The sequence below is a fragment of the Centruroides sculpturatus genome, unplaced genomic scaffold, assembly GCF_000671375.1.
Source record: "Centruroides sculpturatus isolate CEXI.00-Female unplaced genomic scaffold, Cexi_2.0 scaffold388, whole genome shotgun sequence".
NCBI classification, from domain to species: domain Eukaryota; kingdom Metazoa; phylum Arthropoda; class Arachnida; order Scorpiones; family Buthidae; genus Centruroides; species Centruroides sculpturatus.
Window position 1 is genome coordinate 547,699 of NW_019384674.1, and position 16,953 is coordinate 564,651.

Genomic DNA, 16,953 nt, shown 5'->3' on the forward strand with positions numbered 1-16,953 from the left:
TTGATAATGTGCATTTTTTTTTTTTTTTACAGAAGAAAACATTTTCTTTTTGAATTTCGTTAGTTTATTTCATTTTTATATAATAAATGAAATAAAAATACATAAAATTCATAAAATATATTTCTCAAAATTTAAATGTTTTTTTGAATTTATAACTTCATATTAAAACACAATATAAAATTTATAACCTACTTTTTTCTCACTTTCTCTAAATTCTTACAATATTTTTTTGCAAAATTCTCATATCTTTACGTTTGGAATCTTCTATTTTTCAGTAAAAAATTTTACTATTTTTCTCTAAAACAATTTTTTTTCTTTTTTTCATTTTTTTAAAATTCACTTTCCTGCAAATTTTAAATTTTTTTTTTTCTCTTACTCTTTATTTTCGACCAAAAGTGCCAACAAAATATAAATTCCATTATGCCAACTATGCTGATGACGTGAAAAATCTAAATATCAACCAGCTTTTCATCATTTTTTTGGTTTTCTAATATCAAATCTTTTTCTGGTATTTTTTCCAATAGTTTAACTATTAAAGTACAGTCGTACGGTGGAACGTGTTTAGTACTTTTTTTAAAAAAGAAAAATCTCTATTATTGAAGCATCATTATATGAGACCCACTAAAGGGAAAGAGGTTAATGATGACTTTCTGCAAAGAGTAAAATTTCGCTAATGCATTTTTGTTGATCTTTGCAACACCATTCGATATTATATAACGGAGAAATTTTGAAATTAACTATTGGAAAAACGTCCCTATCGATAGAAATTTCTCTACATTCTTCTATGTCAATATACTTTCGCACAATTGTACGATTATCTGGAAAAATATTTCCAAGTTTCTTTTTAATATTGTAATAAATTTAGCAACTTTTATTGATATCGCTTCTATTTAAAGTTTGCTTTTAAACAGATTAAATATTACAAATCGGCTAGTAAAATTTTCTTCTTTATGTAACTGCTCTTCTAAGATAACGATTCTATACTTTTTAATGCAGTTATATAATAGATATAGTAAATACTAAGACTATCTATTGATATTATTTTCTATAAATTGTTGTTTTCGAATTTTTTATCTTATTTTTACTAGAATAATAACTCATTATTTTTGATGCAGTTTTGTTGTTATTCTAACTAAGCATCTAAATTATTACAGCGACCGAATCTTATATATTTCTTGTTATTATCATAATAATATCATACATTTACTGTTCCATTTTCATAAAAATACACCATTTTCTTTTCAGTAAGGCTATAAACTGAAAAATTTAACGATTTCGGTAATGTAATAATTAAAATCATTATTTCTATGCCAATGCTATTATCATAACTCAGTTATTCTGTTGCTGATTATAATATTACGGTGACAATGTAGTTACTCGACCATTACTAAGCATCAATGCTGGATATTTAGCGAAGTTGCAAAATCTGTATCCTTAAACCATGCTCAATAATTGAATAACTATAGAGGTCTACGATCTCTAGCATCAATATTCGGCACGCCTTTTCCAATTAGAGAAAGTGTTGTTTATGTACAAGTTTCGGCATCTTTATAGACGTCATAGAAGGTGGCTATGTTTATACCACAATCTATTATCTCCAATGCGTGTGGTCCACTACAGATCATCACTGTCATCGCAATCAACCATACCTAATCGTTGCCATTTTTCTCTCAGTGGGTCTTCTGGTAAAAAATCTTATTCTGTCACTATAGTCGACAGAGAAGTGAGAATAAAAAAAATAATCTATTCTTATACTATTATATGTTTCAGTTCACTTTATTATTATTTGAATATTTTACATTTTTATTGGAATTCTGAAAATTTTCCCCCTTAAAAAAAACTAGTAAATCTACTTTGATTTTTTAAAAATTCTTATACGAGTTTTCGTTATTCAGAATTAAGAATGAAGAGATATTTTATTATTAATTCAATTTTGATATCTTAATAACAAATGTATTCTTGTATAAATATACTTCCTACATGTAAATTATTGAATATTTCAAGCGAAGTAATGGATCGAGTAGAAGAGATATTGAAATATTTATTTTTAATCTTTGCATTTATCTTAATAATAACTTTAAAATATACGAGATTATTAAATGGTAAATATGATTTTTATTTTCTATATATAGGTATGAAGTATTAATAATTAAACGTTTAAACCTTTAGAAAGTTAGTTTAAAAAATTAATAAATAAATAAAAAATTATAATGATTGTTTTTATAATACGAAACGATAAAAAGGATTTTGTTAGAGGAACGAAATACAATGAATTATAAAATTGTTTACAAATTGTTGAGAGATGTTTATCCACTAGAGGATAAGATACTTTCGGCATTTTTATTGTGAACCACCCTTGCGGCAGCGTGGTAAAGAGTTATGCTTTTGCCACTTCAATCCTTGCTCGATTCTTTCTCTTCCCCATCCTTTCCAAATAATCTCACATCAGAAGGGGATTAACTTATAAAAAAAGAAAGTTGTTATTAATTACGAAGGTGGAAACCCTAGTATTACAGCTGCAAAAATAGAAGAAAAAGAAATAACATTTTTGTTTACAGAGAAACCTTTCAAATTCAATTGTAAAGTTGTAATAAAAAAAAAGGGTAATAAATCTAAAACATTTTCGGTAAATTATAAATCTTTATTGTTATTTAATATAATAGGAAAAGTATATATATAAACTGTGAAAAATAATTTATCTATATTTACTCTCGGTTTAATTCAGTTAAATCTCAACAAATATCCGAATCTATTCTTAAGTCAAAGCTAACTTGATCTATTTAAATTGATTGGTAAAGATATATTTTAATAAAAAAAAAAAATAATAATAATAAACGATTTCAAATAAAAATAATAATAAAAAAAAGAAAAGAAACGGGATTAGACAAAAACGAATATAAGGAATTACAAGTTCGAAAATGCTTTCTTTTTTAGTCTCTTAAACTCTTCGATTGAAGTAAAATAGAAAAAAAAAATATTTGAAACTGCCTGATGTTGTTGGTCGATGTTTTTAGTGATTGATGGATACTTCTTGTAGTTCAGACTTAAAGATTATCATGGATAATCCGATAGTCAAGTGAGAGAAAGTGTAGGGAGAGGAATTCTTTTTTCTTCTTCTTGTTTCCTTTTCTTCTAGGAAGACAATTTTGTGATTTTCTTAAAGACAAACTTTGTTTGATTCGTTGGAGAAAATAGTTTTTTTTTTTTTTTTTTTTGTAATACTTGATAAATTGCAAGAGAGGATTTATATCAATCAATACGTCTTACTAAATTAAAATATAATTTATCAGATTGGTAAAAATAAGATACTAACTGTTTTTTATATAAATTTCATTAATAATAATGATGAAATATATGTGTTGTATATTTTTCATTTCGTGTTGTTTTTTTTTTTTCCTCCTCTGAAGTTGCTGATACTTTCGTAAGTGATTAATATTGTACAAATTTGATTTTTGGAGATTTTTACAGGAACTAAATGCCGTTTTGATAACTTGGTTACATTAATTAAGCGTAATTTTGCTTTTTCGAGGACTATTACAGTAATAAAACGTCACTTTGTTGCTCCAGATGTTGTTGCAGTTACTGCTACTAAGCACCGTTTTGTTTCTTTTCAGCTATTACAACAAGAAGTATAAAACAGAACATTTCCCCGTTATAATAATTACTTTGCCATTTCTTCCACTGTTATAATAACAAAGCATCATTTTTGCTTTTAGTAAATGTTATACAGAGAGTAAATAACGCTATTTTCTTTCTAAATGCTAAGATATTATGGATTTTATGCTATTATAACATCAATTTTATAAGATTTTAAAACTACCATCAGCAAAAGTTATATTAATATGACAAATATCAACTGCAATGCTTACTTACTAGTGATAAATTACAATAATAGCACTTTTAGTAACTTGATACTAATATAATAACCAAGCTGTTATTGAGCTTCTAATGCTATTATCGCCAACAAAATACTGCTTTCGATATCTTTTCTCTAATAACCTTTCGTTCGTCTCATATTAATCTACCTATAATAACTGATAATTCTCTTTTCTCACTCTAAACTAATCCATTCCAATGCGATCTAGACTTTGGTTATTACTATAAAAACACATCATGCAACTCCATTAACACAGGCTTTATTATTATTATTTTTTTTAATAATAGTATTAGCTTACTTCATAATCATCCTTCATAACATCCTTCAAGAGACTTTATTACAACTGCACAGTACATGACTGGGGTTCTTTAAATTAGACATTAATACAAAAGTAAACGAGCGTAGACAGACAAATACGCGAAAAAAAGCCCTCCCACGACCTTAAGATTTATTATAATTTACTTAATTGATATTATAACCTATTAATAAAAGAATGTAATTAATTTAATTAGAAAATTACCGGGTCAGATTACACCAATGCTATTTACTGTATTCTGTTTAGACTTTATTCCAGAAGACAAACAATTTCATTAATTAAGATGCATTCAACAAGATTAATTCGATTATGTTCATTAAATATGCTATAATTATTTATTTTAACAATTATCTTATGCAGCATACATTAATTATTTTAACATATATAAATTTTTGTCGCGTAAAGAAATAATCTATAATTTTTTTATTTATATTTTAAAATGTTCTATATATATACATTATTTAAAAAGTATGATAAATTCGTTGTGATAAAAGACAATAAGTTTATTTTGTTAACATTATTTTCGAGCAAAGGTAGTTAATTCCTATTGATTGACGAACAATAAACGAATTTCCTTCCTTGACATCAATGATTTCGGTTCAAATGTGATTTCATTGATTTTTGCTGACGTAACTATTGAGTGAAATGCGTTTTCCACCATCTGGATTGTAAATGGACAGAATTGATCTTTTATCTGATTTAATTTATTTTGATCGTTGGTGGTTTAGTTAAAGTTAACTTTATAATAGCTCATTTTTTTTTCATTTTAATAGTTTGTTCGACGATTTTTTTAACAGAGAACATTACATTCTCTATTTTAAAAAATATATATATTGTTTTCTTTAATTTAGTAAGCGTTTAAATCATTTTTTTCACATTTTTAAACATCAGTATTCATCGAAAATAAGAGTAAAAATTTGTTTTTCGAAGAAATACATCAAATTTCTTGGCTCTTGAATTTAACAATAACTTTTTTTCACCTCATTTTCTTTTGCTCTTGAAAGTCAACAAATAAGTTGTTTTTTTTTACCTCATTTTTATCGGTTTTTTTTAACATTCAAACACAATTTTACACCAAAATTCCGGCGAATAAATCTCAATAATCTGGGCACAAAAATGCAATTTCGGTCGCTTCGGTAACTTATTTTTACATCACTCATAATCTAATTTTTTTTCCTCCCTTCGAAAACCACGATGAAGCAAAATCAAAACAATTAAAATTCCTATTTAAGCTGTCTGTCATGACTGAAAAATGCATGACTAACAACCTTCTTATATGTAAAACGTATGTAACAATCTCCTTGATCTTAACTCCAAACCCACTCGTAATTAAATATTGTATATGTAACCTTAAAGATATAAAATTAAAAAATATATATTATTATTATTATTATTATTTGCATTTTACAAGAAAGGAATAATCGGAAATTCGTAATAACAGAAGTTTTCCATAAATTTTATCATCAGGAGGCTCAGCGATGAGGGTCTGAGGTCGTCGATTAGCACACTATGTCATATCTCGTTAATTAGACTTAATTAACATAATTAACTTTGGCCATCCGGTCTTATCTCGGAAAGATAGGAAGGTTAAAATAATTATCACGAGCATTAAAGGAATAAAGAGGAATACAAAAATTGTCTACATTGCTCCTTTAAATAAAGCAATGTTAAGTGAATGCAAATCTTTTGTGTGTCCGTTCATCTTTATGAAGATATCATCTGATAAATGGTTTTGTCTCTCTTATCTTAATTTTTAAAGATTGAAAGATTTTTCCCGAGAAAACGAATGAGAAATTTCCCTGTTTAAGTAGAAAGGAAATTTTCTGCTTATCGATTTTTCACAATGACTCATTATCGCCGAGAATGAGAACAATATAATAAGTAAGGAAAAAAAAATAACTGTTTTTTTGTGAATTATTTAATTTTATAATTGTTCTTATCATCGATTTGTTTAGAATATATCTTAAGCCTGTTATAGAATCTTCAATAAAGTATATAAAAACATACATTATGTCGATATTTTGTAACAAATTTTATGTTTAAAATATGATATCGATAAGAATATTGAGTTGCAAGTACTATCGACTCGTGTTATATAAATAAATAAATAAAAATTTGCTGGTACAAAGTTATGCTTTGTATTAATATTAATACAAAATATAATATTACATTACTTTGTTATGTTTCTTTAAAAATACAAACAAATTATTATATGTCTGATTATATTGGTATGTTAAAAATGCATATATAAAATGATCAAAATGCAACGAATGTGAGTTTTATCATCTCCGTAACCAACAATTAGAGTATTTTAAAATGTTTAAGCACGACCCCGAGACATTTAAATGTATTATTGCCCATTAACCTACCTAAATTGCAATTTTAGATGACACGCAGCACGATTTTGCGACGCCTTGCATAATCAAAATCATAATATTTTATCAGTGAATTTAAAAGAAATTTTATTTGTTAATACTTTTTATTGAATTTCGCTGAATGCTTTATGTTTAAATTATATTATCATTGCCAAGAATTAAAAAAATATATATATATATATAGGCTATATTCATTCTATATGGTATCATATTAATTTCACATATTGCAAAAACTATCTCCTGGTATACTTAGATTGTTTCTTAAGTATTATTATATTAAAATTTCTGCTTTTTTTAGAGATCGAATTTATCCAAATTATGAAATTCTTTCATAAGATGTTTGTTAGTGAGTCTAAGGAGTGATAGTTCCTTCGCATACGCAAACCGGACAGATGGGTTCAATGCACCAACAACGTCTGGAAAGTCCAAATGAAGTAGACACACCTGCTACAAATCTCTTGTCTTCTTGAAGCTCCAATGTATGGGCGTTCACGGTTTTCTTTCTTATATGCATACAATGTTTTATCATGAATGCACAAAGCTCCCGTGCAATTGGCTGCATCGTAATATATTAATAGTGTAATGCAAATTTAATTATCCTAGAGAATAATCAACATTGTGGTAAAAGTAACTTATCTATTTTACGAAAAAATCATAAAAGTTTTTAATACAAAAATTCTTTATTTTCCCTCTCTTCATTGTTACATAAAGAATTTAGTAATGCTGCACCCCTGTGTTTTGCATATTTTAAACTTTAATAAGATTTACTTGTATAAGATATATTTTATAAAATTATTAATATAATGAGAAGAAAATCCATAAAAATTTAAGAAGATATTGCCGATAGTGAAATTTAGTTTCATATGATAATTTTCTGAGAAAAATCCAAAAAGCTTTCCGTGTATAACGTATCTAGCGAGACATTATTGAATAGTTTTTTTAAAAAGGATAGCGAACACAACATACAAGGCAGGGCAATCATGTTGAGAAATTTAACGATGTTTCACTCCACATTGATTCAGCGGGTGGTTAGTCGTTCGATCCATGACAGCAAAGATGTTAACAATATTGCCGCCAATAAGTGAGGAAATGCCCGAAGGTGGAAAGAGGTGGATGGGTGTTCGTGCTTACAGCTGAAAAGAAAAGAAAAAGATAGGAAGAATGATCGGAAAGGAACACGTTAGTTGTGATTTACAACGGACATTTTCACCAACCAGCAAATATTTGCTACATCACAGAACATGCATCTGCTACAACGTGTATTTTTCACATCGTTGCTTATTACTAAACTTCTAAATTTTCTTGATAAACTCGACACTTTACTAACCTCAAAAAGAATAAAGAAAAAATATAAATTTTTCAACTAAGTTTTTCCTTTGTGGTTCGTGAAGATCTAAATTTTTATTTTAAACGTTATATACTCTTAGTTTTTTTTTATTATATAAACTTTATATAAATTTCAATCCGAAACCAATCATTAGATTTTAATATTACATTTTAAGTATTCGTACAAAATAACAAATGTTTCTCCTTTTATTTTTTGCATAAATAAGAACTTTAAAATATACAAAAACTTTACCTTATATATATATATATAAAAGCTTGTAATTATAAAAGGAAGATTACAAAGAACTGAAGATGTATATTATGAACGTATTTTTGTTAATATTTAAAAATTTTTATCGTAATTTTCTTTAGTAAAAGTGTTATAAACTTTTAATGTTTTGATCTTTGTAATTTCTTACTCTACCCAAATTAAAAGTTAGACTTTTATTAGTTAAATCTTTATAAAGTCTGTAGAAGTTAGCCGATTGTTACTTTTTTTTTAATTCTTGCAATAACTAAACTGAACTTTCTTAATAAGAGCCTTGGCTATACGAATTCCTATAATTATTGGCTTAAGTCTCGTTACTTTTCTTTTCTAAACCATAACCTTTGCTTTTCTTTATGTCTTTTGTAATGACTTAATGACTCTCTTTTTAAAAGTATTAACACCTTAGTTATTATATTTACTCGGTTTTATAGTTTAATCACGTTATAGAATAAAATTGTTTATAGCCTAAATTCTAATTTTAAAAAAATCAAGAAAAAAAAAGGGGAGAGAAATTCTTTTGAATAGATTCATTGGGATACAAGCCAGCTGTTTTGTTAGGAATTTAATCTTTCCGGTATTTCGACAACTTTCTTTATCTTGTGCCATACGTTACAGTCAATTACTGTTTCTTTTTCACACTTGAGACGTAACATTTTCCCATTTCAATACTAAACTGAAAATAAATTGATTTTTTATTATTTTTTTTTTCTACTTATTCTAAAAAATTTAAACCATAAAATAAATAATTTTTATATATTTTTCGCGAATAAAAATCTTAAAAAAAAAAGATTTTTTTTTTTAAATTTTCATGCGTTATAGAATTATCACACATTTTACTTTAAATTAGTAAAATGTTGAAGAATTTTAAATGAAAATCGTGTGTTTTTGAAAGGTGGAATCGTTACTCGATTTTTGAAACATCTAATTTAATTTTTAGATAAGATAAAATTAATTAAAAGTTGTTTTGGTTTCTCTTAGAGTAGACTAGAGTCAGGAAATTCAGGACGTTACTCCTAGACTCTCTCTCATCAATCCGAAAACCGGTTCCAACATTTCTTTACTATAATTCTAATGGTCTCTCACCACTACTAGCAAATTATGGATGTCCGGATGCTTCTATAGCAGTAATGGCGCCTTACACAGGTGGTTAAAGTGTGCATAATTGAAAGAATGTGAGTTAACGAGAAGAGTGGAAACGTCACTTAAACTCAATTCCCGTCTCTTCTAGAGAAATTTTCTCTGATTAGAACCATCGAATGGGCTTCGATTGAACGATTGTAGATAAGAATTGATTGATATATCGAATATAAGATGAATAGGGATTGGTTATTATGATTTCAGAGATTATATTCCAATTTGACCTCAGTTGATAAGGTTTTTGGTTTGGATTGAACCTTTAATACCCATTTAAAAGTAAGTAATTAGTAAAGAGGTATTGCTATAAACGCTTCTAGTGATGCCAAAGTCTGATATAAGATTTTTAATACTTTTATACGAGTCAAGTTTGAGTTGAATACCCTCGTGGAATCTTTAAATGACGTCAAAATCGAGTTTAATAAAATTAATTTCTTAACACGCTCTCTCTCTCTCTCTTTCCATATATAATAATGTTTAATATACGAATAAGATTTATATTAGCGGTCATAAATGAATTTTAGAATTTTTCCAGTAAACAGATCGATAAACACGTAAAATGCTTAACATAATGAAAATTATAAATTAATTTATTATCTCATAAGAAAAGTAAATTCGAATCGTCTTTAATAAATTTGTCTGTGCCAACAATTAAATAAACAGAGAGGAGGAGGAAAAGGAAAACAATGTAAACAAAGGAATTTAAGAAGAAAAAAAAAGAATCGCAAAGTTATGTAAACAAATTTGTTTAGATAATAGAAAAATCATTAAAAAGTTAATATTTGATAAGTTAAATCCAACAAATACCGACGGCACCTCCATACTGAAGTGGTTTTACACGTGGAATTACCTGCCAAATAAACGTTATGACATTTCTAGCAAAAAAAAAAAAAAAAAATAGCTGCCGGCTCTTTCTCTACGCCTGACTAAACTAACCGACATACGCTAGGACACGACATGATTGATCGATCGATCATCCTGTCCTAATAAGTATTTTGACGACCTGATTAAAATTTATATATATGTTTATTTATTTTATTTATAAGTTTAGTCGAGTCCATTTCAATAGCTCGAGAAGGTGCATAAATTTCTTGATAAACTTAGTGTTCTTCTTGTTCCCTTTCTTTTCACATGCAGACTATAATCTGAGAAAAATAACACATGCCTCATTGGGGGGAGGAGTTAAAACGCACGAGATGAGAAAGTCAAATTGCGTGAAATAAAAAGTGTATTAAGTGAAAGGAAATATGCACGTGTGTGTGTGCATGTGGAAAAGTTAAAAACACACGACGAAGCACATAAAACAGGAAAAAAAAAACTAGCATAAATAGCATTATATTTGATGAATTTCGTATATATATACTGTATAGCAAAGCACACGAAACTGAGATTTTATAATAAAAGTGCATGAGAGGAAAGAAAGTTAAAACGTGAATTTCAAAAAAGAGTAAATTTAAACACGATATAAATGATAATAGTAATTGTAAATAGCTTAATGTATAAAGAAATCGATGTGTATAAAAGTAATAATAATTAAATGTAGTAAATAGGAATATTTAAATTGGAAGAGTGGAAGAATTTTAATTAACAAATCTTTGGGATATTGTGAAAAATCAGAAAAACACATCACGGATCGATTTTGAACGATAGATTCTTCGCGATCGTCACGCTTGTCTCGGGTTTTCTTTCCTATCATCCGTCAAATACGGTTTTCTACACATTTCACCTATTTTCTGGTTTGTAGAAAACGTGAAAAGGTTTTCTCTATCCCTTGGTGGTTATTTACACTTTTAAAATTGAACGAATTTTCGCTAAAAATAAGTCTCGTTACTTTTCTTTTCTAAACCATAACCTTTGCTTTTCTTTATGTCTTTTGTAATGACTTAATGACTCTCTTTTTAAAAGTATTAACACCTTAGTTATTATATTTACTCGGTTTTATAGTTTAATCACGTTATAGAATAAAATTGTTTATAGCCTAAATTCTAATTTTAAAAAAATCAGGAAAAAAAAAAGGGGAGAGAAATTCTTTTGAATAGATTCATTGGGATACAAGCCAGCTGTTTTGTTAGGAATTTAATCTTTCCGGTATTTCGACAACTTTCTTTATCTTGTGCCATACGTTACAGTCAATTACTGTTTCTTTTTCACACTTGAGACGTAACATTTTCCCATTTCAATACTAAACTGAAAATAAATTGATTTTTTATTATTTTTTTTTTCTACTTATTCTAAAAAATTTAAACCATAAAATAAATAATTTTTATATATTTTTCGCGAATANAATGTTCGTAAGCAATGTTAATGAGAAACTTGACATTGCAATTTCTTAACTGGAATTGATTCATTGATGATTTTTGATTATGCCATTTACCATTATCAGAAATTATAAAGATCTTATGCTAATTAAACATTTTCTGCTCTTTATCAGATAATATAATGTATTGGCTTTCTTCATTTATGTTTAGTTTATTTTATATTCTCACGTTAAACAGTTTATGCTTGCTTTTCCTATATTTTAAGTTCTTTTTTTTTTCTTGTACCATATTAATTAATCTTTTTAATTACAGGATATAAATTTAACGTTTTAAAATGAATATTTCCGAACGAAATCTTAAGATTTTATAAGTACACGTACATTATTAGTGACAGAAAACAGAGTATATGTTATCATTTCCATCATTTCTTATCGAAAATTGTCTTCAAAAATTAAATACTTATTAGCTTAAAGAGATAGAAGATGAGAGAGAAAATATAGTTCATATACGATGTTTCAATCTAGTTAATCAGACATTGCACTTAGTGAAGAAGATACCATCTTTCATTTGGTTCATTCTTATATCTTACTGTCAGATAGGAGCAATACAGTGTAAGCTTAATTGAGTTTGATAAAGTATCTTTGCGAGAACATCGTAAATGTAGGATTAATTACAAGGATGAAAACCAACGAAAGGGAAGGGTATCCATCGGTTACTTTTGTCAGTCGAGTTATTATCTTTCTTTTTCTTTTGTCTTATGAAGGGAAGACATCAAATCGAAATGTTGTTTGGATAATTGGAAGATGAAGGACGTTATCGCATTCGACTTCAAGGATGAAATATCTTCTACATTAAGAAAGGAAAAAAAAAAGAAGAAGAAGAAGAAGAAGACATAACTGAGTTTTGCGCTTTATTATAAATTATTATGCTTATCGACTTTTATCTGACTATCTCATTTTCGAGATCGAGTTAAAGAGAGATGATGCAAGCAAAAGGATGTTCGAATTATAAGGATTGTTAGATTAATTAGATTGATGATCGCTTGGATTGTTTGAAGATAATGAGCTTTTTCGGATCGTAAAGGAAAATTTTATAATCTTTTTTAAATGAAATTTTAATTGGAAGTTTATATTTGATGTTGTTTCAATTGTTACGAAGACATCTGTTTATGATTTTCTTGGTCTTAGTTAAATGCTTCGATAGTTTCTATATACCAAAAACAACGAAAAAGTTAATTGAAATTCTCTATATATTTATTAAAAAGTTATTAAATTTATATCAAGTTTAATTCTTAAACATATCATTGTATTAAATTATACTTTTCATTAAAGAAAATTTAATTATACTTATTTTTATTCAATTATTTTAAAGTTTATCTACGTTAAATAAAATAAATTAATTAAGCCATAAAATTGATAATTTTAGAAACTGCCAATATAAAAAGTTTTTATTTTTTTGCCAATTGAAACTTGACTGTTGTTAGCTTATGTAATAAAATAAAAAAAACTGTTTTTTTTTTTTGCTGTAAGGACCGCAGGTTTAGGTTATTGAAACTCTGGAAGTATGTCCGTATACTAGAATAACATTCTCGTCTTTGAAGAAAAACCAACGACCAAAAAAAAGGACAAAGTGTCTCCTGGGGTTTCCATGTAAGAATCTCATTCCTCTTGGGAGAACTTCGGCAACAGATGCGGCTTAACCATGGTCATATTTGTGAATGTCAACCTTTAAGCAGAAATTCTACCGAATTTACTTTTTCGAGAAAGTAAATGAGAGAAGATTATTTAATCTCGTTTAAAAGCCTTTTGATATTACTTAATTTATATTTTCTTAATATACTATACTTCATATTACGAAATAATTCAGTTTAAAAGTAATAAAAACTATATAAAGTTAAAGTTTAGGATGTATTTTTGAATGTTTAAGTATTCCTTTAACACTTTTGAATTGCTAAAATTGATTTCTACATACCTTCTTTTAGCTCTTGGATTTCAAAGCTATCGTATTCGTTGAAATCTAAAATTATCAATAGAGAATTTATATATATATATATATATATATATAGGTTAAGCTTTAAAGGTTTGTAAAAGCGAACCATACCAATAGAAAAATAGATTCGGACTTATAATAATAATAAAAAAGAAAAATTTCAAACAAACGTGTGCCGACTGTCAAAAATTTGTACAATCGAAGAAGATTTTGTGCCATCCATCGAATTGAAAAGAAGATAAACACTTTTTGACAGAAGCGCCCTACTGTGTAAATAGAGGGAACAAGCGTGTCTTTTGTAACACAGAATTTTCCCAAACTTCTAAATGAGTCGGATGATACATTTCTAACAAAAGATTTCCTGAATGTGGTCGTTATCCTCCCAAAAATCTTGTTTGTTACAAACCACTATCTCTATTGCACAGTCGATATTTCTTCACTTAAAGAGAGAGTAAAGTAATAGTAGAACGAGAGATTTCTTGATACATAAGTGGGGACTTTTTTTTTATTTTTATTTTATATTCATAGCATGGATCATTACGCGCGCACTTTTCCTGAATATAGGCACTTCTAGTCTCTCTCTCTCTCTCTCTCTCTCTAATCCCTCTTAAAAATTATTAAGTAGAAAGAGTTAAAGTATAGTTACGAAAATGCAAAAGAAAGTCTTACTTTTTCTTGCATAAAAAATTATTATTTTTTTTATTGTTTTAATACTACAAATGCATATTTTATATAACATAGATGCTGAATAAGCAAATTAACGGTTTATTAAACTAATATATTACGTTCTTTTTTTTTTTTAATTATTACTAAAGTTTCTTTTGTGTTTTAAACGTGATTATATTCAATTTTAGATGATAAATTAGTAAATTAATGAGCGAGAAATAAATAATATAATACTACGAAATGGGAGATAATTCAATGGAGAAAATCAAAATATTTCATTATCTCTGTAAATGTGAATGCATTTTGTAAATGATGCACTTCCATTTTCGGATACCTTTAAGCCAAATGTTATCATTTTAACATATGATGAGGATACAATATGTATAGCTATAGGTATATATATATATATATATATAATATAATAAAGTTATCATAAGTGTGTATAGGCTTCTAAACGGAAACCATTAGATTTCCTTTCAGAAAGTAATCGTTTTAGTTTGGTATCATCTTTCATACTCTCCAATTGGGACACAGAATAATGATCTTAAAACGATAAGAAATATCCTACATTTAGTCATAGGAAAGTAGAAACGATGGAATACTTTTAACTTTTGTTTTGTTTTCGAAAATTTCCTGAGGGAATCAAGCACTGAAACTTTTTAACAAACTTTAATATATTTTCAAAAATGTTGTTAAAAGTTTTAGAACTCGAGTTTAAATAAACTTGAAAGAGAAAATCGAATGTCTTTAGGATATTACGGCTCATTCAATTATTGCTATACATTATAAACTTCTGGGGTTTAAATTATTTTTTAAAAGTTCTTTAATATTGAATAAATTCAATTATTTTAATATTTATAAATTGCTTTAACCTTTATACTTAAGTTAAAATTATCATACATTTCCAATAGGGAATTAAAGAAGTTCTTTTTAAATTCATTACTTTTCTTCTATATTTATGATAATTTAATTCTTATTTTATCTTCTATGAAATTCTAATACAAAACTTAAAATTTTTTGGTTAATTTTATTATATTTTTCAATGTAATTATTTGCTTAGAATTTATATTTTGATTCACGTGAAAGAAAAAAAGACTTAAAAAAAGAAGAAGTTCAGAATTTATTGTCGAAAAAAGTCTTGATGTGTTGTTTCAGTTCCGCTCGAAATTCAGTTGAAAAGACTTCAAAAATAAATTGATCTATGTTCTCTATGGGGACAGAAATATTACTTTTAAGTCTGAATACATGGTTACGGTATTCAACTGGACATCGCGTGACCTGGAGAAAGAACCCAAAATCTGATTTCTTCTTCCATGTTAGATGGGCGTTGCCACATCCCTCTTATCGTGAAGAAATGAGATGATGAGGTATAGTACTTGGAAGACATCCCATGAGATGAGATCGTAATATTGCAAGAAGCTATGACAGTCAGCAGTAAAACCCGATAAGAAATTTTTATCTTGGTGCTATGTTGGTACCTCTTTCAATATTCTATCTCTCTCGCTCTCTCTTCTATCCCCCCTTTTATTTTCTTATCGCTTCCGTTTCTGGTATTCTCAAGCCTCCTTTTTCACTCTCATCATACTTTTCCTAGGTGGTCTATAAATTTTCGCTTGGTCTCAACCTGATGCCTTGAATGCCACCTGGGACCCAATGGATAATGATTCCTCCACTTCTTCAGATGGCCGACATGTCTTTGGTAAATTATTACGATTTGTTATCTCTTACTCGGTTGGATGCGAGAACTCTTCTAATATGAAACTGTCACGGTTCTTTGCTTCTCTCTTCTGGGAATCACACGTCACTTGTTTATACTCATATTATTATTATTTTTTTTCTTTTTTAAATCTTAGTTTTGTCGCATTTTCCTACTTTTAAATGTTTCTTAATATAAATTTTATTAAGATTATTAATGGCTAAAAAAGCAATGTAATTTCGTTAAAAGTACAATCGAATTTGTTTGTTTTTTTAGTACTTGATGAATGGGTCACAAACGAAATTATTTCCATCCCAATATTAACTTAAATTTATGGAAAAATGTATAAAATTTATAGCTCTGTTGCATATTGTTTCGCCTTTGAGATATGAAATTGTTATGTTTTACTTTACTAGATTTTTTTCCTACGTTCTCACTCACGTAACCAAGAAGCATTCAGGTGATTTTATTAAAAGGGGAGGACTCCATTTTTATTGTTCTCGAATAAAAAATGAAAAATTGCCTAGATTATTCTTTCCTTTTTTATATATATATTAAAAAAAAAGTGCAATATGAGACCATACAAAATTATTCAAACAAAACTTTAAGACGTGGTTCAAATTTTTTATTTTTATTTTTATTATTATTATTTTTAACGAATTTAATCATGTTATTTATCTAGGTTAAATATTTCTAAGATGTTATTATTAATGGAATTTCTTTTAAATTTTCTAGTGGAGAGACCAAAGTACAGAACAGCATACGCTTGCGAAGGTAGCGAACTTCACATTTCATGCGATGAAGGTCATTTAATACACCTTATCCGGGCTAATTATGGAAGGTTCAGTATAAGTATATGTAATGAACACGGATCATTAGACTGGAGTGTCGACTGCACTTCTCATAGATCCTATTATGTCGTATACGAAAGGTAAGAGAGAAATTTTATGGTTTAGTAAATATATTTCTAAGTAAAATAAATATTTATTTAAAGTTTAAAAAAAATTTTTTTACTTAAAAGAAAAATTTTTAAATGTTAAAATTTATT

At 27.3% G+C, this 16,953-nt stretch overlaps 1 protein-coding gene across 1 annotated transcript in view; it reads left to right on the plus strand.

The window, feature by feature from the left end:
• The window catches only part of LOC111626789 (latrophilin Cirl-like), a 100,025-nt gene that overhangs the window by 49,966 nt on the left and 33,106 nt on the right, over positions 1 to 16,953 (plus strand). Inside the window, exon 3 of the mRNA XM_023370292.1 lies at positions 16,641 to 16,836. Within this exon, the coding sequence (XP_023226060.1) occupies positions 16,641 to 16,836 (196 nt within the window). The remainder of the gene's footprint in view (positions 1 to 16,640; positions 16,837 to 16,953) is intronic.